Source organism: Fusarium poae, chromosome 2, assembly GCF_019609905.1.
Source record: "Fusarium poae strain DAOMC 252244 chromosome 2, whole genome shotgun sequence".
In the NCBI taxonomy this organism is placed as follows: domain Eukaryota; kingdom Fungi; phylum Ascomycota; class Sordariomycetes; order Hypocreales; family Nectriaceae; genus Fusarium; species Fusarium poae.
This window is the reverse complement of record NC_058400.1, coordinates 2,155,878-2,176,507: the sequence shown is the minus strand read 5'-3', so window position 1 is coordinate 2,176,507 and position 20,630 is coordinate 2,155,878. Positions and strand designations below refer to the sequence as shown.

The window sequence follows — 20,630 nt, the reverse complement described above, 5'->3', positions numbered from 1 at the left end:
GTTTTGTTTATAGACTTGGTGAACTCTCTTGGCAGTCAGGGGGGCTGGTACCTGAATGACATACGATCAAAGAGAAGGTTTCTGTTAGTTCTGTTCAGAAAGTTTATTGTTAGAAGCTTGAGAGAAAACGCGGGATGCAGACGATGATACTAATGGAGGCAGATGTTGGAGGACGATGGAATGTTGTGACAGTAGCTTATTGAGCTAAGTCCTTAGAAGCCAGGACAGTGTCGGTATGTCAGTTTGTGTACGATTCATACTGTGTATACATACCTAATCCGTTCAACTTCTACACAATCCATCCGATCTGGGCAATCTTTGTCTTGCCAAAAAGCCATTTCATCAGCCTCTTTCTTACTTCATCGAGCATATCAACACTAGACTCAGTTCAGTATCGTAGAAAAAGACTATCAAGTCTATAACTTATCAAGTCTTACTCCTCCTGGCTTAGTCTTTCCGCCTCTAAGCTTCATCATCTGTGCAACTTCTCGATTTGGTGGCCTTGGAAATCGACATGATGTCGTTCCGAGGACTCTAGCAGAGGGAAAAAATTCTTCTTCGAACTATGTTTGGTGCTGGAGTGGCCGATCATTCCTGAGCTTTGTTCCTGACTAGTTTCTGCATTGGATACCCCTGGCATTGAACTTTATCAGGGCACTGGTTGTTCCCTTTTGACAAAGCCAGTCGCTTTCTTTCACTTGGGTTTTTGGATTTGAACTCTTCATTTTCATCCATTCTTTGAGTCTTTGGGTCTTTAAGCCTTTGTGTATCCAATACTCTCGTTATTATGAGCAACCCGTATCGAAAAAGCAGCTATGGCGGTCATGATGGCCCAGGCCCAACCGATATGCCACGAAAATCTATGGACTCCAATGGCAGTCACCCAGATGCAATCGCGAGTGGATATCGTCAAAGTATCGACCATGGACGCGGCTCAGGCTCTGCCGGTAATGCAGGCATGTTCAGTATCCCCGAATACGCAAGTCCTTCCTCAGAATGCGATTCTGGAACTCAACTCGATGACCGAAATCGATACTTCCACTCTAGAAGAGTGAGGCCTGGTGAAATTGAGAAGCCATGGCTCGAGAAGACCAATCCCAAGGAAAAATGGGTCACCATCTTCCCCATTCTCGCCATCTTCCTTGGCCTCGTCGGATCCGGTTTCCTCGTTTGGGACGGCGTCAGAAGTGTGGTCAAGAACAAGTATTGTCTTGTCCTGGATGAGGACTTCAGTCAAGGTCTGAACCCGAATATTTGGACTAAAGAAGTTGAAGTCGGCGGATACGGGTATGTTCTATTCTCAAATACTCAATATATACTCTAGTACTGACACCCACAGAAATGGCCAGTTCGAGGAAACTACCGGCGGTGATGAGAATGTCTACGTCGATAATGGCAACCTGGTCGTCAAGGCGACGCTGCAAGACTCCAAGCTGTTGCAAAAGAACAATGTCATCAATCTTCTTAAAGACGGCACCTGCACTTCCAAGGTTTGGTCCAACTGTGTTGCTGCCACCAACCTGACCAATGGAAATAATACTATTATTCCTCCCGTCAGGTCTGGGCGTCTCAATACCAAGAAGGGCGCCAACATCAAGTATGGCCGCATTGAGGTTACCGCCAAGCTCCCTGAAGGTGACTGGTTGTGGCCCGCTATCTGGATGCTTCCCAGGACAAGCAAGTATGGCTCTTGGCCTCGTTCTGGTGAAATAGACATCATTGAGTCACGTGGAAACAACTGGACATACAAACAAGGTGGAAATGACATTGTTTCCTCGGCTCTGCACTGGGGACCCAATTCTGCCAACGATGGTTGGTGGAAAACCAACAACAAACGAAAGGCCCTGCATACAACCTACAGTGCTGGCTTCAACATGTTTGGCTTGGAGTGGTCTGAAAAGTATCTCTTCACTTATGTCAACACCCGTCTTCTTCAAGTTACATACACCAACTTCAAGAAACCAATGTACCAACGAGGAGGGTTCCCTGACGTGGATCAGAACGGTACCCGACTTGATGACCCCTGGGCTGGTGCCGACGACGTCAATGCACCGTTTGACCAAGAATTTTATCTTATTATCAATCTGGCTGTTGGCGGTACGAATGGTTGGTTTCAAGATGGCAAGTCGGGCAAGCCCTGGTATGATGCCTCACCCACAGCCAAGAATGACTTTTGGGATGCCAGAGACCAGTGGTATCCTACCTGGAAACAGCCACAGGTTGAAGTCAGTCGTGTGCTTATGATGCAGCAGTGCAATGGCAACGAAAACGTGGATCTTTGAGAAGGGGTACTATGAGTGGCATGGCTTTCTCGATGACAGCATGTTGTGATATCCTAAATTTTCTTTTTTGTTACATATCGCTTTCTGGCTTTCCTAAAAAGCCTTGACCTCCCATATGTATTTAAATTGTTTTGTGATCTTGATAGAGAATGTACTCCGAAGTTCCAATCCATGTACTCTATATCGGCAGCTAATGCCTTGCTTCGAGGTCCAACAGCAAAAAACCAATATCCATACGTTGGTGTTTTTGAATAGGTATGGCTAAGAGGCATATCTTTCCCCTTCAGCAGAAACCTGAGAATACCCAAGCCGCTGTGCTGAGCTGTCCTCTGGTGGATCGTTCTTCGACATCATACCTTTCTCCTGACTCACGACCATGACTCGCATTTTACCAACGATGATGGGAACATAACAGAAATCCAATTCTCTGAGATGGCCATCATACTCCAACAGAGTCAAGCTAGTGGCTACAGAGGTTGGCCGTGTTGAGGCTGTGACTGTCCCTCCGGCCCGAGAGTCAAGAGCTACTGAGCTCTGACCATACTGACTACCTAGGTGTGAGCACATGAATTCATTGTACTCTTAGCATACTAAGACTGTTATTTGTCATGAGACTTGCACCGACTTTGTGGGACATGATCTTCCTGTCAACGGAGAGCGGAGGCGCCGAACTTTGAGGATCATAGGGATGCGCCACATTCACAAGTGAATAGGGTAGTCTAGTCTACTTTTGTTAGTTGGTATTCTTAACTTCGATGACTGGAACTCCAGAAAGTTTTGTCTAGGTCGAAAGGCCATGCCATTTCCGGAGCAAAGGCCGTTGTGATTTACTCAGCACTATGATCAGTTTAAGGTACCAGGGGAAGATCTGCAAATGAAATACCACAGTAGGCGAGCTTCAACTCATCACTTGCAGATAGATTGCGAAAGGTATGCGGATTCAGGTACGAAAGATGCATACAGCCCTGCAGCTCAACTCAGTCTACATCAAGGTTCAACGGTCGCCAGTTGTAGATCGTGTCTTTGATTTTTGCAGCTGTGATTCTACGAACTCTATACTAGATATTCATATTTGTCCTGAAGAAGCGTGAACAAACAGACATCTTCTTTTTTTCTCTTCGGGTTTGAGTGGTGTAATCTCGTCACTCGCGTGTCGGTTGGGCTTGTAACAAACGAGACGAGGCCAAAGCGTGTGATAAGAGCAGTCTATGTTGGCAGAACTTTGATTTTGGACCAAAATATTGTCCCACCTGGCGTGGATAGTGATTGAAAGTGCCCGAGAGATGATTCATCGCACCGAAGTTGATGTCGGTCCGTATCTATATTTAGGTATTCCGTGTAGGTTACGGTAATCATGATGAAGTTGATGATTCAAGTCTTCAGGTTATGGAGTCAACTGGGTCATATACTACGTCGATCGGGAGATCACTATGATGTGAAACATAGTTCATCTAGATCTTTGGAAATTGTGGGTGCCAATGGGGATAAAATACGTATATCCACTGGAGGATGACCGAAACGCTTCGGCTGCCAAGTGGAAAGGATGATAAGTAGAGAACTTGTGTTTGCTTGAACTTCTTGAGTGGGAACTCTTAGTTAGTCGCGACCTTGATCAACAACTACCCACATGGCAAGCTGAAGCCTCTTCAGCCGGGTTTCCGATGGCATGCATTGGCAAGGTCAAGGAGCTTGCTGATCACTGGTCTGGGTCGTAGACTGACCGGAACATCCAAGTTCTCTCCGTTCCTTGGGCTATGCAAACACTCTCGGGACGGCGCGAAGCTAGAAGCCATTAAAGTCAAAGTTCGAAGCTGGACTTTAGTATGACCATGTCAGGTACTCGGGAGGAATGCTGTAGGGTAATAAATGTGGGTGGGACGGAGTAAGCGTGGCTATCAGTTTCGATCAAGAACTCGATAGCTGGCAAGGAATGTCGTGAGTACGAATGGTAAAAAGCGAAGACAAATTGCAGTGCTTGTCTTTGTCAAAATATCAGCATTATTGAAACAATGGATTTTGAGAAGGTGGAGTTGTCCAACCGTTCCTGCAACTCAAGATGAGGGACCTCACCCTGCTGCAGGTACAGGCTTCCGTTCGTTCCTGCATTTGCCTGATCTGATTGTACATTGGTCAGTCTTACTTTGTTATCACATTGTGCTTTCCCTTTCCCGGAGGTTGCACATAAGCCACACGCCACAAAAAGCTGTCAATGGGACTAGAGGGGGGCAGGTGCGATCCGCCTGCCCAATTTGTATAGCAAGCACGAAATGATGGAATTTCATTGGCTCATGGTCAGATTGATTTCATTACCTAGTCTACCTAGATCGTGAGCATGCTTTATCCGCACTCCAACCTCACCTCAACACTAACAACTCACCAACATCCGCCTACAGCTCCCATGGCTGACTAGATACGAAAGCAAATTAAGAGCTGTATGTTTGAATATTCAGAATGTATATTCCAATCTATCATACAGACCAGCCATCCAATTATAGGCTAAAAGTGTTGCAACTGTGCTAGCACTCTCACATCGACCGTTCTATGGGATGGAATGCCACCCATAATCTTCTGGGCTCTTAGTCCTCGGCAATCCCACCCGAGAAAGGAAGTATTTGCCACCAGCTCGCAACGTCGACTTCAACAGGAAGAGCTACAGCTCGATCTCTTGGTTTTCCAGGCACTTACAGATAGCTTGGCATCGACCGGCTCCAACAAGCATCGACTGTGAACAGAACCACCAAACTCACTATCTGGCTACCAATAAGCTCCGGAGCCCACTTGGACCTGCCTAGGCTCCAGCCACATGGCAAGGCTCTCTTTTCTAAAAGATTTTGTTTTATGTCTGAACCAGGTAGTCGGTTAGAGTCACTGCATTTACAGAAACACACCTACAGGACTACCAACTTGTCACCCCTCTCTCGGTCATCCACTAGGGCTACCCAGACTCAGGGCTGTCCAGGACAATGTTGGTCTCGAGGCTTGGCTAGCCTAGTATGATTGTCTATGTGGGTGTCTCTTTTCATGTTCTCCATTTTTGGTTCGCTTCTCATAGCTTACATCGCTTTCTCCGATCTCATTGCCTTGCTTTCCCTCCGAGGTGGCGTACATCGCATACTGCGCTTTTCTTAGGACGAGAAAACTTTAATGCTCTTGCCCGTGTGTTGAACATGACACAGGAGCTCAATTTGTTTAATTGACCGGTCGTTGCACTTTGAGGTTCGATTCTTGGGTCTTTAATCTACTCTCACTACTGTCCTTCGCTCTCTTCGTTCATTCTTTCATCCATCCAGTCACTCATTCTCTTCCTCCCTGAACTTACTGTCATTCATTCACCACACCGTTCTTTTGAAATCTTCATGGTCATCAACATTTGAGGCCTTCCGATCATTCCAACTAGATCACACGTCTCAGGTCACTCCTGTATTTGATATTAAGTAGGGCAAATTCCAACCACCTTCTCACGCCAACAAGGCTTCCCAAGCTTGTATCAAGACTTCATTTCGGCCATCTGTCGCCATAATGGGCATTGGCAACTACTTTAAGGCGGAAATCCCGCCTCAGATTCCAGCAGGTCCTCCCCCCAGGAGGCCTAGTCACCGGCCTTCTGTTTCTATCCATGCTCCCATAGAGGAGAAGGTTCCTCCAGCCGCCGTCGTCGAACTAAACTCAACAGTTGGGCCTAAGTTCACTGCTGGCCCTCCCTCCATTGCACCCTCAACCGGCAGCAGTGGGTTTCTGGATGATATCAAACACGAGGTCATGGTCAACTACCTTTACCAACAGCAATGCTCTCAACTTTGGGTTGGTGATAGCTCTGGTGAAATTGAGGGTGTTCTTCTGCGCAAGTCACGCGGCCAATATATGGCCTGCCCACCTCAACTAGGACAATCTCCCTTTGCTATAGCCTGCACAGCACTCAATGTTCAAGTATGTCCAGGCCTCAATTCCACCAATAACCACATTACTGACTCATTTCTCAGTGTGCTATGACCGTGAACTCCCGTGTTATTAAGACATTTCTCCAATGGTCTCCTGATGCAGTGGACGTGCCATTGATGAATGGTCTTCGCGTACAGATTTTGCCCACCGTCAATGACCTGCCCCGAGCTCGCAAGCATCAATTCGCAGCTTTCATTGCTTCTGATGGCCTGCTGATCGTTTGGGACGATGACGCCCTAAACTTGATGGCCCGCGCCAAGATCATTGAATCAGAGCTCATGGAGCTTGTATGGAACTCGGGACAGGCGATAGACGAGGATGAGAAAGATTCATCCACTGAGGTCGAGTACGAGATTGACGAGGAGAGTGGTGAGATTAAGCCTGAAAATCGGCCAATTCATCTCCAGAACGCCGTTCTCGTTTCACTCACACTTCTAATCGTTATGGCCTCCCTTGGTGCTGCCTGGAGACAGCTCGCCGTCGAGATTGCTATTGATGGCGACTACAAGCGCCTTGGCCTCGTTGCTCTCTTTCCCATCCAAATCTTCTTTTCGCTCTTCTTCGCTCAGGTCATTGTCGGTTGTTTGGCACAGATCTTCGGTCCCATCCGTCAACTGACCATCAACTCCAAATTCTACTCAGCCCGCCCTCCCAGAAGACTCCAAGGCGCTACACTGCCTCACATCACCATCCAATGCCCTGTCTATAAGGAAGGTCTAAATGCGGTCATTCTTCCTACCGTCAAGTCTATTAAGCAAGCTATGTCAACCTATGAGCTTCAGGGAGGATCTGCCAATATGTTCATCAACGACGATGGTCTCCAGCTTGTCAGCCCGGAGGAGCGCGATGCCCGCATTGAGTTCTACGCCGATAACAGCATTGGGTGGGTCGCACGACCCAAGCATGGCGAGGATGGCTTTGTACGAAAGGGCAAGTTCAAGAAGGCTTCAAACATGAACTTTGGCCTCATGATCTCCTGCAAAGTTGAGGAACTCCTACAGCTTATCAAGCGACCAGCCGATTGGAGTCAAGCTGATGAGGCTCTGGCTTATGAACAGGCTCTTAAGGATGTTCTTGAGGAGAATGGTCGTGCCTGGGCTGACGGAAATATTCGTGTTGGCGACTATATCCTTCTCATCGATTCTGATACACGAGTTCCTACTGATTGCCTCCTGGACTCCGTTTCTGAGATGGAACAGTCACCTGACGTTGGTATTATGCAATTCTCTTCTGGTGTTATGCAAGTCGTACACACTTACTTCGAAAATGGTATCACTTTCTTTACTGACCTTATTTACACTGCAATTCGTTTCACCGTCTCCAACGGCGATGTTGCTCCATTTGTTGGCCACAATGCCATCCTGCGCTGGTCTGCTATCCAGCAAGTTGCTTATCAAGATGAAGATGGATATGACAAATTCTGGTCCGAGAGTCACGTCTCCGAAGACTTTGATATGTCCCTCCGTCTACAATGCAATGGCTACATCATCCGTCTCGCTGCTTGGGCCGGTGACGGCTTCAAAGAGGGTGTGTCTCTGACCGTGTATGATGAGCTTGCTCGATGGGAAAAGTACGCCTATGGATGCAATGAGCTGTTGTTCAACCCCATCCGCACATGGTTATGGCGCGGTCCTTTCACTCCCTTGTTCCGTCGTTTCTGCTTTTCCAACATTCGATTTACTTCCAAGATTACTGTTATTTCCTACATCGGCACCTACTATGCTATTGGCGCTGCATGGATCATGACTACTGCCAATTACTTCCTCATGGGCTGGTTTAATGGATACCTCGACAAGTACTACCTTGACTCCTGGCAAGTGTGGTTTTCTATCATTCTTGTCTTCAATGGCCTTGGCAACGTCGCACTTGCCGTTATGCGATACCGTTCTGGCGAACGCAGCCTGGGATATGCCATCTACGAGAACTTCAAATGGACCCTGATGCTAGCTCTTTTCCTCGGAGGCCTCTCTCTGCATGTCAGTCAAGCTTTGCTGGCACATATGTTTGAGATTGACATGAGCTGGGGTTCCACTTCCAAGGAGGCTGAATTCTCCAATTTCTTCATCGAAGTTCCCAAGGTTTTGAAAAAGGTAAGCTTTCCCGTACCGTGGAATAGTTTCGGAGGTTTACTAACATCTTTCAATAGTTCCGTATCTCCATGACTCTGTCTTTACTGGCTATCATCGGTCTTGTCATTATGGCCACGGCGGACTTTGTTCCTCATGACTGGCGCATTAATGATTTCGTTGCCATTCTACCCATGGCCACTGTAGCTGGAAGTCACCTCCTGTTGCCCTTGGCCCTGAACCCTGCCCTGATGACCTTCTCTTGGTAAATCTAGTCTCTGCATCAGCCAAAAAGCATATCTGTTTGTTTCATTTGTGTTATTTTTATATCAAGTTTCATGATAGGAGCATAGAAACTGTACTTAGGAATTCCAATCGTCATATTTTGAGAAACTTTACACAAGTTTCATAGTCAATACATTCAATCTTCCTGGTTACACCCGTCTGATGTGCAGGATATTTAGCATTGTGATGTGCGTTCTCTGCCGCGGTACTATTCTGACATAGCCATGGTTTGTAGATAAGCGGTTTAACGTCCATTGTCCATTACTTGGAAAGCTTCTGCCAGATAAAGGCGCATTCTATCTAACAACAATATGGACTTGCTTCCTAGAGAATTCTACTCACTTAGTGTGAGAGTTTTGTATTGTCTAATAATCTCGTTCACGAAGCATCGGGGTAAAATCGGAAACAAAGATCGTCAATGAACGATGCTCAGATCACAGAAGAACAAAAGATAAAGTCAGTCGAAGTTTGATGTGATTCAAAGTCGTCTATCCCAAACAAACCAACGCCTCTATGCCAACCTATCAATTCTATCTAAGTGAGTACCATTCATTCTTCATAGCGTGATGCGAAACCATTGATGGCTCGCAATGCCTCGAGTTCTCTTTTTTGAAAGCAATCGTCATATGCCGCCCAACACGAAAACTCATTCATATCTGCAGATGTTCCGAAACAAGACGCACACGAAAATAAAATTAAAAATGCAAACTTTTCTTAGTTGTCCTCATCATCAGTGTCAGGAGGGTGGGGAGTGCCCTTGGGGCTGTTGAGCCACTCGATGTGGCGAAGCCGACGACGGACCTCACGCTCCTTGAGATCCTTCTTGGTCATCTTCTTCTTCTTTCTGGCGCGGAACTTCATATCAGAGTTGTCCTCGATACCACTGTTAACAGCGCTGCTCACAACGGAGCTGGCAGCAGTGCTGTTGACACCGCTGCTGGGACGGCTGTCCTCAAAGCGGTCGAGGCTGATAGCGGCGTTACCCTTCAGGGCAACACGGCCATCGTTGACGTGCCACTGCTCAGAGCACAGGGCGCCGACGAACTCTTCGTTGTGAGAAATCAGGATGACACCACCCTTGAAGTCACGGATAGCGACAGCAAGACCACCAAGAGAGTCCCGATCCAAGAAGTTAGTAGGCTCGTCAAGCACAAGAAGATGGGGGTTGTTCCACATGGCTCCAGCAATGACGACTTTGACCTTCTGTCCACCAGAAAGAGAGCCGATCTCGTTGTGGTTGGCAATCTCAGGGTCAAGACCAAGATCCTCAAAGTGCTTGGAGATAACCTTGGGCTGAAGCTCACGGTAGCCAAGACCCTCTCGGGAAGCCTCGTGATCGTCAAACTCCTGGATGAGCTTGTCGAAGCCGAGCTCGATAAGAGTCTCACGAGAAATCATAGTGTTGTTCTTGGGCAGGAGGCCGCGCCATTTACTGTTGAAAGTTAGTAAAGCACTTTGTTTTAACACAGCAAGTGGACTTACACTTCATATTGGAAGGTCTTCTTGTACTTCTGACGACCAACCAAGGACTCGACTTGACGGGCTGACTTTCCATCCTTCAGGTCAACCCACTTGTCCATCTGAATGCGATCGGCCTCTGACAAGGCACGGGTCTGCTTCATGTGAACCTCTCGGTCGTCACCGTGCTGGTAACGCCACTGGAGATACTGGTTGGGGGTCTTCTCCAAGTGCATCTCAACGTGCTCCAGAGCGTGCTGCTTGATGTAACCAATACGCAGGTTGGGGTGCTTCTCAACCTTTCCAGAGCTAGGAATGGTCTCGCCAGTAAGGAGTTTGATGAGTGTCGACTTTCCAGCACCGTTGGGTCCAATAATGGCAACACGAGATGACAGAGTCAGCTGGCAGGAGACATCTGATAGAGAGGGCTTTGGTGCGTTGGGGTAGGAGAATGAAACGTTGGACATGCGGATAATAGCACGAGTTTGAGACTTAACACCAGTCAAGATACCGGGAGGGGGGAACTTGAACTGAACAGTAGAGGCGGACAGAGTGTAATAACTCTTGGCCTCGGGCTTGATACTGACAAAGTTGGCCAGGTTACCCTTGTAGCAGGCCAGCTTCTTGTTAGGCTCGTAATGGTAGATGTCAGTGGTGACGTTGTCTAAGAAGCCGGAGTCGTGAGAAACGATGAGACTGGTGATGTCAGGGTGAGACTTGAGGTAGTTCTCAAGCCATGCAATGTTGGCAACGTCAAGATGGTTAGTAGGTTCGTCAAGAAGAAGGACATCTGCGCGCTGCAACATAGCACGGGCCAAAGCCAGCTTCATCTTCCAACCTCCAGACAGAGATCCAACTCTCTCAGACTGTCGACCCTCAGGACCAGCAGTGAAGCCGAACTCGGCCAGAACCTCAGAGATACGCTCAAGACCTTGTGTGGCAATCTCAGGGTCCTTGGCAACGAAGTCGAGAATGCTGATATCAGCATCCTCGCCCTGGTTGTGTTCAACATAACAAGTGCGGAGAACATCCTGAGGAGGGAAGCCCTCGAGCTTGCCGTTCGCGATACTTCGCATAAGGGTTGACTTTCCAGCACCGTTTCGGCCGCAAAGACCGTAGCGGTGGCCCTTGAGAAGTCGCAAGTTGGTATGCGACAACAGAAGCATACCACCATAGGCAAGAGAGAAGTCGGCGTTGACGATCTCAACCTCGCCGTCATCCTCCTTCTCGGGAACACCGTATTTGCGCTCATCCTCCTCAACGTAGTGCTTCTGAACAGCATCGGCAACCTTTTGGGAGGCCTCAGCGTCCTTCATAAAGCTTGTGATGTAAGGAGCAATTCGTCCAGAAATACGGTTGACGAAGCGGTAGTTGACATCGATAGCAACCATATCGGAGATGTAGGGACGAGCCTGTTTGAAGAAATCCTGCTGGCTAGCAAGGCCGCCGTTGGCCTTGATCTGCTCGTCAAGAACCTTGGCGACATCCTCGCCTGATGTGCGGGCAACAACATCCTTATCATCACCCATGGCCTTCTCCATAGTAGCGAGGGCACGCTCGGCGATCTCACGGACCTCGGGAAGAGAGGCTCGGTCACAAACGCTCTTGACACCGGGAATGAGTTTGGGCAAGAAGGTTCGGGCCTCGATGGGGTCGTGGACCAGCTTGGTCAAGTTCTCGACAATGACAACAGTCTGTCGCAGAACCTCTTGAGCAGTAGTAGGGTTGTTGAGAGATCGCTCCAGGAAAGGCGTCAGGAGAGCCAATACAGGCGATGTGACAATGGCGACGAAGGTAGTCTGGGACAGGGCGTGGATGGCCTTCTGAAGAGTCTGGGGTGAGGGGTGCTGCATGGTGTCGACGAGCAGAGGAATACGAGGGGCGACATCGTCGTTGGAGAGAAGAGTGGTAAGCGAGTTCATGGTTGCAACGGCCTGCTTCTCGACCTCAGTCTTCAAGTCGTGCATGCCACTCTCAACGATAGGGATCAGGCCAGCAAGCTTGGCACCCAAAGACTCGCGGAGAAGATCCTTCTCAACAGCCTCCTCCTTGGTACCTCCAAGGGAGACCTTGGCCTTGTCAGCCATCTTCTGGAGAATCTTGTAGGCGCCGACAGTTCCCTGCCACTTTCCAGTCTTCTTAGAAAGGTACTCAATCAGAGCAGGAAGGAGACCAGTAACGAGGGCCTCTGGGCTTAGAACACCAAAAGCCGCATCGAGACCATATTGGGCAGCATCGCGAACGACAGCACCCTTATCGGAAAGAGCGTCGAGAGCAACACCGACAAGGTTACTATCCTGGAGAAGGAGAACGACCTCGCTGATGGGCTGGCGAGGGAGGAAGCGCTCAAAGACAGCACCAAGAAGGTTCTGACTGGACTCGCGGCGAAGACCAGACTTCTTATCAGCCGCAGCCTTCTTGATCTCAGTAATGACACCGTAGTCGTTCAAGCCAGCGACGCCAACGGAAGAGATAAGAATCTCGCAGAGACCATAGCAAGCGTCGATCGAAGAGGCCGAGGTCTTTGCGGTGAAGATTGTGTTAAGAAGGTCGTTGATAGTTTCTTGAGATGGCGGGGGCGGGGCGTCGCCGGAGGGCGGCGTAACAGGATGAGGCATCGTATCGAGGTTTCTTTGTTGTATCGCCGTGCGCAAACAAACAAATCGGTCAATACAATAGACGTTAAAGATGGCCTCAGTCGGTATTAGGTGCTGTTCCAGTCGAGGAAAGCAGTAAAAAGGAATGAAAGACCAACAAAAACCAACGATGCCCTTGAGGGAAAAAAGTGAAAAAAAAGTATAGCGAGCGAGCGTAGAAAAAGCGCTGCTTACGATGTTAGGTAGAGCAGGGACTCCTTAGTTTCAAAGATTACCTAGGCGCACTAAATTTTGAATTTTTTCTTATCAATGCGTTTATCGCCTGTATGTACGGATCGGGCACTCCGCCTTTTCCTTATTTCCACGTGTGTTTAAGTGGACTTTGAAAGTATATTTCTAACCAGGAAGAACCTAAAAAATCGAGATTTCCTAGGCCGTATCAATTAATTAACTAAGTTATGGCGGTCACTCTGTTTATGGAAAGGATGTGCAATACAAGAAGTGAATCTAACGTTGAGTTAACTTGTGCTGTACTGTGAAGAAATCTGGATAGAATCTTAGATGTACACCAGAGCCGACCGAGGCTGTTCATCCCACTCAGTGCCCAACGCCTGTCTGTCTGCCTTTGCTGGCTTTGCCGGCTTTTCCAGGAATTTTTACTTAAAAAAAAAAAAAGAGAATACATAAATGCGGTCAAGTAGTTAAACGTGAATAGGGTATAATAAAAAGAAGAAAGAAACAGGCATCATCATATCATCCTCACCGCCCCCCAGATGATGAACACTTCCCAGTAACGGCGCCAACCAAAAGTATAATAATAAGCGCAGCGTAATGTAATGCAAACCCGATATTAAGCACCACAATTAATGAGGAGTTTCATTCCTTAACGAGACAGGGCCTTGGAAGCCAGATGACCCAGGGTTGACATCGTGCATTTCCAATCCCTGGGAACTTGATCTTGGCCGCTTGTCCCTTCGTGTTCCCAAGCGCTGGTCGCCCTCGTGATAGTGAGCCTTGAATTGATAATATGTGGGTTGTCGTGGACGGCAAAGAACAACAATAAAGTTCTTGAAGACGCTGGCTTGGGAAAATGCCCGGAAACGCTCCTTCTTGGCAAACTTGTGCGAGTTCATGTACTCTCTTGTTGTTTCGCCTCGCGCCATGAGGAAGATGTGATAACCCATCAAGGCAGCGGGGTAGAGAAAGGTGATGAAACCAAGGAAAACAAGGGCGAAAGGAACTCTGAAATGATCGACGGCTTGTCCGAAGGAAATACCCTCCCGGTTTTTGTAAAGAAGGATCTGCGTAAGAGACGTGGCAATTAAATAAGCTGCAAGAATAGTCGCAGATGTAACAAAAGTAAAGAAATATCGGTAGTTGCGTTTTCCGACACAGTTGTTGAGCCACACGCAGTGATGATCGTGGGTCTCGATGCAGTTGTCGCATAGACGACAGTGATGGGCACGCGGTGGCCGCCAGATATTGCACGTCCTACAGTGCTTAACTGGAACTTCCATAGCGGCAGTGGTTGATTCAGCGGATTTTATCAGCGCCCAATCTGTTGTAGGGGGGCTAAGTTGAAGGGGATCGTCATTGTCATCTACAGGTGGAAATTGATGTAGGTTTCGTGGTAGGATCTGAGCGATGTTAGCATACATTTGAATTCTCTCATTGAAGGATTCGGAACTTACACCTGGGTCTGTTACTGAGGCATGAATGAAAGATGAGAAACAGATGTAGGCGAGGTATGCAAATACGATAGGTATCGCAGGTGACACGTTGTTCCATAACCATGGCGCCTCAAAACCAAAGAACAGAGCACAAGGGACAACAACGAAGATACCAGTCGCAATGTTGATGGGTCTTCCTCGTGTATTTTGCCAGCGGCCACCCAAACAAAATACTGTGTTACCATCAAAATACTGATGGACTCGACCAAGATCGGACTTTTGGCTGGGCCTGTGTGGAACACGGGGGTGCTGCTGCTCATTCCGAGAGTCAACAGGTCTGAACTGGGGCGATGAGGCTGCCGAAGATAGTTTCTCAGCTCCTTCAGTGCTTCGGTTCTGACTTAGCTGCCCGTCGTTGCTTCTGCCTGGCATGAGAAAACTTGAGCGGAATGATCTCGGAGTCTTTATAGGACTGGGTAGATTGGAAAGGTCTTTATAGCTTTTGTCCACGATGATGTTGTGCTGAAATTGACTGGTGTCTGAAGACCTGCCTTGAAGGGGGCGAACACTATCAGTTAAACTTCCTGCCGGGTAATGGCCATGACTTGGGCTCGTGTTCGCGGTTATTCTGTCCAAAGTTTCTTGCTCGGTCATTTCGGTACCTCGGGATGGCGGCGGTCGCATGTTTTCCTCGTTGCTCATTTGGCGTTGCAACTGCGCGATAGGATTTGATATAATACTCTGCCGCGTTTGTTGACTACCACTGGCTTCGCCAAGCTCATCGGACCTAGGCGATGTCGGAGATGTCGGAGATGTTGGCGATGAAGGTGACGCAGCTGACATTTGGCTCATTGTCGATGGACGATGAGATCCTCCTCTTTGCGCCTGTAGTTTCTGCGAGCTCATGGGACGGAAGAAGGCATGCGACTGTAATGACGGCACATGGCTTCTGCTTGACAAACTCGGTGGCTGACTGGTCGAACCGGCTGTCGAACTTTCAACGCTCCCCCTCTTGGCCTGGACACCAGCAAGATATGTCTTGTTTCGCAATGACTGACTCTGCCACGGCCCTCTCGAAGAAGCGCCCGTCCGTGCAGTATCAGGTCGCGAGCCCATATCAGTACTTTGCGGAATGCTCAATCTATTTTGTTGCACATCCGGTTCATCACCATCCTCGCTCGCAATATCCGTCATTCGGGAGGAGACGATACTCAGTGGCCTCTGTGCGTCTGAGCGGGAAACATGTGGTGCCAGAAAGCCATCATCATCGGGTTTCGAGGCCATGGCGACGATATTTTAGTAATTGTGTCGTCCGTGCAGTGCTCGTTCGCTGCGAAGTGACGTGTCTACGGTTCGTTCGGAATTAAAGAAGTAGTTGCGCGTTGGCCACGGATTCGTTATGTCATTCAAAGTCGTCCTCCAAAGATCGTCTTCACCAACGAATAATGTTAAAAGGCTCTCGTATATCCAAAGGTAAAGTCGGCACGGTCGGCAGTTGTTCGCGTTACGCAGTACTGTCTGTACAAATGAACCAAAGGGATGGACAGGGGGTAGGAGACGGATTGAAGTCCAAAGAAAATAGAAATTAGGAGAAATGGTCGCAACAAGTTGAAAAATAAGATAGGTAGGGAGCGCACAAGTCGAGAGTTAACCCGGTTTAGAGTAGAGAACGTAAGAAGCGGCCAGCAAAGAAAGGAAAATGTGATGAATGAGAGGAGGTGGTGTACAGAGTATGCTCGTTCCTTTTTTCCTACTTCCAACTTAGGCTTGGACTTGGGCCTTGGTTCCTTTTTCCAAGCCAGGACAGAACAGCCTCAGAAACCTTGGTCCAGAATCGTCAGGTAATTGGACGTTCCTGCTGCGCACACTATATTACGGCACAAGCAGGACAAGTTCCTAGGCTGTTCTCGGGCCCCAGTAAGGGGCCAGGGGAGCTGACCTGTCCTCAGGTCACTGGAGCCCCTGCTAGCGGCCCTGATGCAGGGATAGGCTGGACTGGTCGGGAGGGTGATAACTCAATGCGATAACTGATCACGGAAATCAAAGGTTGCTTATGGCTGAAAGCATTATAATTGCTCTCACCAGGAATTTCCTATGCACAAATCACATCCGCAGACGTCAGTCAATCTAGAGAGGCACAAGCGCGGGAGCCTTCTGCAGCAACCCGTCTCATTGACGTTTGACATCCAATCCCAGAATAACGTCGGTTACGAGAATAGGAAAGAGTTTGATTTTGGCTGCATTCCTGGTCGACTAACTTTATTAGTCTTGGCTTTAAGAGGTCCGAATGATCAGCGCCGCATCACAATGAACGAATAGTTTACTCTAGCCAGGGACAAGTAGACGGAATGATCCATCCTTAAAGCCTGGAGTATCAGGCATACATCGAGAGGTTCTGGGCTGAGGATTGACTTACTCTCCAGACGTCATCCATCGCTCTAGCTCATCGATCACGTGATCGATGATGCTCCCCGGGATTGGCCAATAATCATGCTCGCATTCATCGTAGCGACTGACTCCGAAATCATACGAGAACTTCAAAGCTTTACCACCAAAGCCCCGACGTAGTAACATATTCTCCAACCACAGCCGCAAAAGCTAGTCGTCACAATGGCCTCTCGCATCGTCTCTCGTCGTTTCCTCTCTACCACTGCTCGCCGTTTCCAGGAGCATCAGAAGAATGAGCTCAAGAAGGAGTCCCAGCGCAACCCCGAGATTCTGGTGCGTCATAATGCCTCGGCCCAGCGCTCGACCTGCGCCAGGTCAACAACAAAAACGATGGCAGCATCCCACGAACTATCGTTGCTAACGTATATGGATAAATTGTAGATTCTCGGTGGTGTTATGGTTGCTGCTCTTGGCGGTGCTGGTTTCTACTTTGGTATGGAAACCCACAAAGGTATCTGCAGGACGACGCAGTTGCTGACATATTGAACTTCAGGCCGATCTCCCACTGGCGCTACCTCCGAGTCTCCCGTCACCATTGCCAGCCATCCCTGGGAGAGCGGCAGCTCTGGCAAGTACCAGTACCACCCCGGTGGTGACCCCAGCCAGGCTCCCAAGGACGCTCCCAGCGCCCTCAACGTTGTCGTTGTTCCCAACGTCACCCTTCCTTCCGAGCTTCACGACAAGTACAACAAGTGGGGCAAGGACGGTTACCCTTAAATCGACATTTCTGAACGTAGTTAAAGCTGGTTACATGTGTAAGCACATGTTGTAGGGAATGGGCGGGGAGAGTTCTGGGTTGGATCAGTCAGTTCTCACGCCCTTGTAGAAAGAAGGACAGAGTGGGCTCAAGTTTAGCAACCACCCATAGTTCACATATGACGCTTCGTGATTCTTATTTGCTTTGTGTCTTAACTATAGTTTGTCTTTGTTGGTCTCGAATTGTTACTGTGTGCTTCAGCGATGTCTTCATAATTTGCTCAGACGAGCGACTAGTATAGGAAAGACAGATGATTCTCCACGAGTTGCGTCAGAAATGCTGGAGTGTCTCAAAGAGCTCACTTTGTTACGGAAGATAGGACATGGTTTGTGTCTTGCTAAAATCTAGAGGCAGACAATGGCTTCACATTTCACACACTAAGGCAGCAAGGTCATACTTATATATAATGTTGCCAGATTTTTGGCACTCAAATACAACTAAACTTCAATCTACGTTCAACTAATCATCACTGCTCATTTCATGATTGCGACCCAAGATACATCCTGGGGAGGTCTTGTTTCTCGTTGCTGCCTGGTATCTCAATAACCCAACACAACACGCCCAGCTTTCCATATCATATCCTGAACTCCTGCCTTCATCGTTCGTGAGACATCTCTCTTCATCCAACGCCAATAACCTATACCGCCAATGCATCAATCTCCTCGGCGGTGAAGCCAAGTAAGAACAATAAGTCCAATAGGCTCTCTCCGTTTAGGCGAGCGTTGGCCTCCATCTGCACTCTGGGCTTTGCGTTCCACGCAACACCCAGGCCTGCCTTGTCCAGCATGAGCAAGTCGTTGGCACCATCGCCGACGGCAATGACCTGAGACAGGTCAATTCCCTCTTTGGTGGCAATTTCGACAAGAAGATCTCTCTTGCACTCCTTGCCAACAATGACACCTTCGACCTCGCCTGTAAACTTGCCGTCCTCGATAACAACGTGGTTTGCATGGGCATAATCAATACCCAATTGCCCAGCGAGCCATCCTGTCAAGGGCTGGAAGCCGCCGGAAAGGACTGCCGTCTTGATACCTAGTCGCTTTAAAGCTTTGATCAGCTGTGGTACGCCCTTGGTAATGTCCAAGACCGGTCGAAGATCCTCGAAAAGTGTAGAAGAGAGACCCTTGAGGAGAGTGACTCGCTCGCGGAAAGATGCCTCAAATTCTAGCTCGCCCATCATTGCACGGTGTGTGATTTCAGCAACCCGGGCAGCCATGTCTGGCGGATCCTTGACATGATCAGCCAGAAGGTCAATTACTTCCTGAGTAATGAGAGTGCTGTCCATGTCAAAGACCACCAGTCGAGGGTGGCGTCTCCAGACACTGTCTCTCTGGAGCACCACGTCCACATTCCATTCCTGCTCAAAGCGATAGATCATCTCATGCTTTCTCAGATCGTCCAGACTAAGATAGTCAGGAGATGGTGTGGGTGAGAGCGTTAGCTCCACGATGCGCGGTTGTTCCTGATTATCCAAGCACCTGTGAGAGGAGTGAGGCTCCTCGGCATCTTGAGGTAGAGGGAACGACGACATGAGGTGGAGGAAAGAGGTAATGCACAGAGGCGAGATGTAGGAGCCATAAATATGGTCCAGCTGCTCAGACTCCTGGGTAGGCGGCTCGAGAGGGTACTCGTTCGGGTCGGTCGTAGGGGCCAAGTTGGCGGGTAGAGACTCATTACTGTCTGCAAATGTGGTCTTGACAGGCGATCGAGAGCCCTGGTCTTCACCTCTTGGCTTGTAAAAGAGAGTCGCAATGAGACGGTCCGATTTCTCACCAGCACGAGGGGCACAGTTGGGGTGAGAGTACGAGTGACTCAATCCGCTGTCAACCACAGTCGGGGGGTTTTCCTCAGAAGGGATTCCATTAAATGGGAGGATCGGTCTCGTTTGAGGAATAGGTGAGTTACTTGTATCCTCTATAACCGTGTCAATGCCATGGAACAGCTGGTCCTGGCGGTTTGAATCTTGTCGAGGAGGACGGTATTCTTGGTGATCACTAAGGTATGAGCTGCTCCTCATCGAGCTCAGTTGTGGCCGTGCGACATTCTGTTTGGAAGGGCTTGGTTGGTCTGCCATTGTATCGTGCGTGCGCGGGGTGAGATTTGGTACGTCTGACAATGGAAATAGCGTAAAAGGCAAGCAGTGAAATGAGCCGAGACCCCTGGAAAATGAAAATTGAAGACTAGAAATGTTCAAAAGTGTACGGCGATGCAGGCAGGCAGGTAAATAATGATACGCAACCGCCGACGATAAGGTACAGCAACGAACCCAAAAGATTTGAGTCAATCTTCACAAGGTTGGTTGGTTGAGGTGAGCGTTTGTTGCTGGTCCTGCCTTGACTACTCGTCCTTCGCCAGGGCACTCTTCTCCGTCTTCTGCCCCGCCAAGGGATGGCTCGTGCAACCTTGGGTCGGCTTCTGCGGCTCCTGTCAGGCTGCTATAGGGTATGATTGGCGTGAATACGCCCACAACGACACGGATTTGAAGAAGAAAGTGGTCACGTGGTTTTTTTATTGAGATAGACATTACTGAATAATGTCGTCGCGATAACCTATACCTAAGTGAGTTTTTCGAATTAAAATTACCTCTACAAACATTGTGGTATGTGTATGTATGTGGACAAAGTCCATGATACCAATGAGATACATGTCATATCATCTTGCAGATATCGATCGACCTTATCCCCGTATATTGTGTAGGATGTTGGGGAGGGCAATAACTGAACAGCTTTTGTCCGTCAATGCGAACGACGATGAATATAAAGCACGGTAACTTTGAGCTAGCAATGACGCAAGAAAACAAGCTGGTAGTATGACGTAGTTGCTAGCATTAGGTACCTAGGGTAATAAGGGGCCTGTCGGGACCTGTCTGCTAAGTCAGCAAACAAATGTCAACTCAATTAACGGATTACGGCTTAACATTTATCCCAAGTTGCGAAACGGTCCGTCTCGGAGAAGAAGGGGAAAAATTGCTTACTAGAGTAGACGCCAAGGGGAAAGGTAACGGCAGTCGCCCGGTTCCTCGGTACCGACGCTCCGACAGCACGTATTCAAGACCGATTGCCGTATCGGTCGTCTCGTGTTGCAATTACGTCTTGTTCAAGACATGTAAGACGACAACGCAATTCCAC

General features: G+C 48.6%; 6 protein-coding genes across 6 annotated transcripts; 3 read left to right on the top strand and 3 right to left on the bottom strand.

Annotated features, from left to right (window-relative positions):
- Window positions 1-787: 787 nt before the first annotated feature.
- FPOAC1_004645 (uncharacterized protein) lies at window positions 788-2,282 on the top strand (the record flags this gene model as incomplete). The annotated part of the gene is made up of 2 exons (XM_044849187.1): window positions 788-1,287; window positions 1,340-2,282. 2 exons carry the CDS (start codon window positions 788-790, stop codon window positions 2,280-2,282), a joined length of 1,443 nt encoding a protein of 480 aa, XP_044707897.1.
- A 3,519-nt stretch (window positions 2,283-5,801) lies between these two features.
- On the top strand, window positions 5,802-8,556 carry FPOAC1_004644 (uncharacterized protein; the record flags this gene model as incomplete). Its single annotated transcript, XM_044849186.1, has 3 exons — window positions 5,802-6,209; window positions 6,263-8,311; window positions 8,368-8,556. The coding sequence occupies 3 exons, from the start codon at window positions 5,802-5,804 to the stop codon at window positions 8,554-8,556; spliced, it is 2,646 nt and encodes an 881-aa protein (XP_044707896.1).
- Window positions 8,557-9,286: 730 nt separating this feature from the next.
- On the bottom strand, window positions 9,287-12,648 carry FPOAC1_004643 (uncharacterized protein; the record flags this gene model as incomplete). The annotated part of the gene is made up of 2 exons (XM_044849185.1): window positions 9,287-10,004; window positions 10,055-12,648. 2 exons carry the CDS (start codon window positions 12,646-12,648, stop codon window positions 9,287-9,289), a joined length of 3,312 nt encoding a protein of 1,103 aa, XP_044707895.1.
- An 842-nt stretch (window positions 12,649-13,490) lies between these two features.
- Window positions 13,491-15,581, bottom strand: ERF2 (Eukaryotic peptide chain release factor GTP-binding subunit; the record flags this gene model as incomplete). The annotated part of the gene is made up of 2 exons (XM_044849184.1): window positions 13,491-14,264; window positions 14,319-15,581. 2 exons carry the CDS (start codon window positions 15,579-15,581, stop codon window positions 13,491-13,493), a joined length of 2,037 nt encoding a protein of 678 aa, XP_044707894.1.
- Window positions 15,582-16,907: 1,326 nt separating this feature from the next.
- On the top strand, window positions 16,908-17,462 carry FPOAC1_004641 (uncharacterized protein; the record flags this gene model as incomplete). The annotated part of the gene is made up of 3 exons (XM_044849183.1): window positions 16,908-17,018; window positions 17,127-17,196; window positions 17,239-17,462. 3 exons carry the CDS (start codon window positions 16,908-16,910, stop codon window positions 17,460-17,462), a joined length of 405 nt encoding a protein of 134 aa, XP_044707893.1.
- A 677-nt stretch (window positions 17,463-18,139) lies between these two features.
- FPOAC1_004640 (uncharacterized protein) lies at window positions 18,140-19,576 on the bottom strand (the record flags this gene model as incomplete). The annotated part of the gene is made up of 1 exon (XM_044849182.1): window positions 18,140-19,576. The coding sequence occupies one exon, from the start codon at window positions 19,574-19,576 to the stop codon at window positions 18,140-18,142; it is 1,437 nt and encodes a 478-aa protein (XP_044707892.1).
- Between the last annotated feature and the right edge of the window lie 1,054 nt (window positions 19,577-20,630).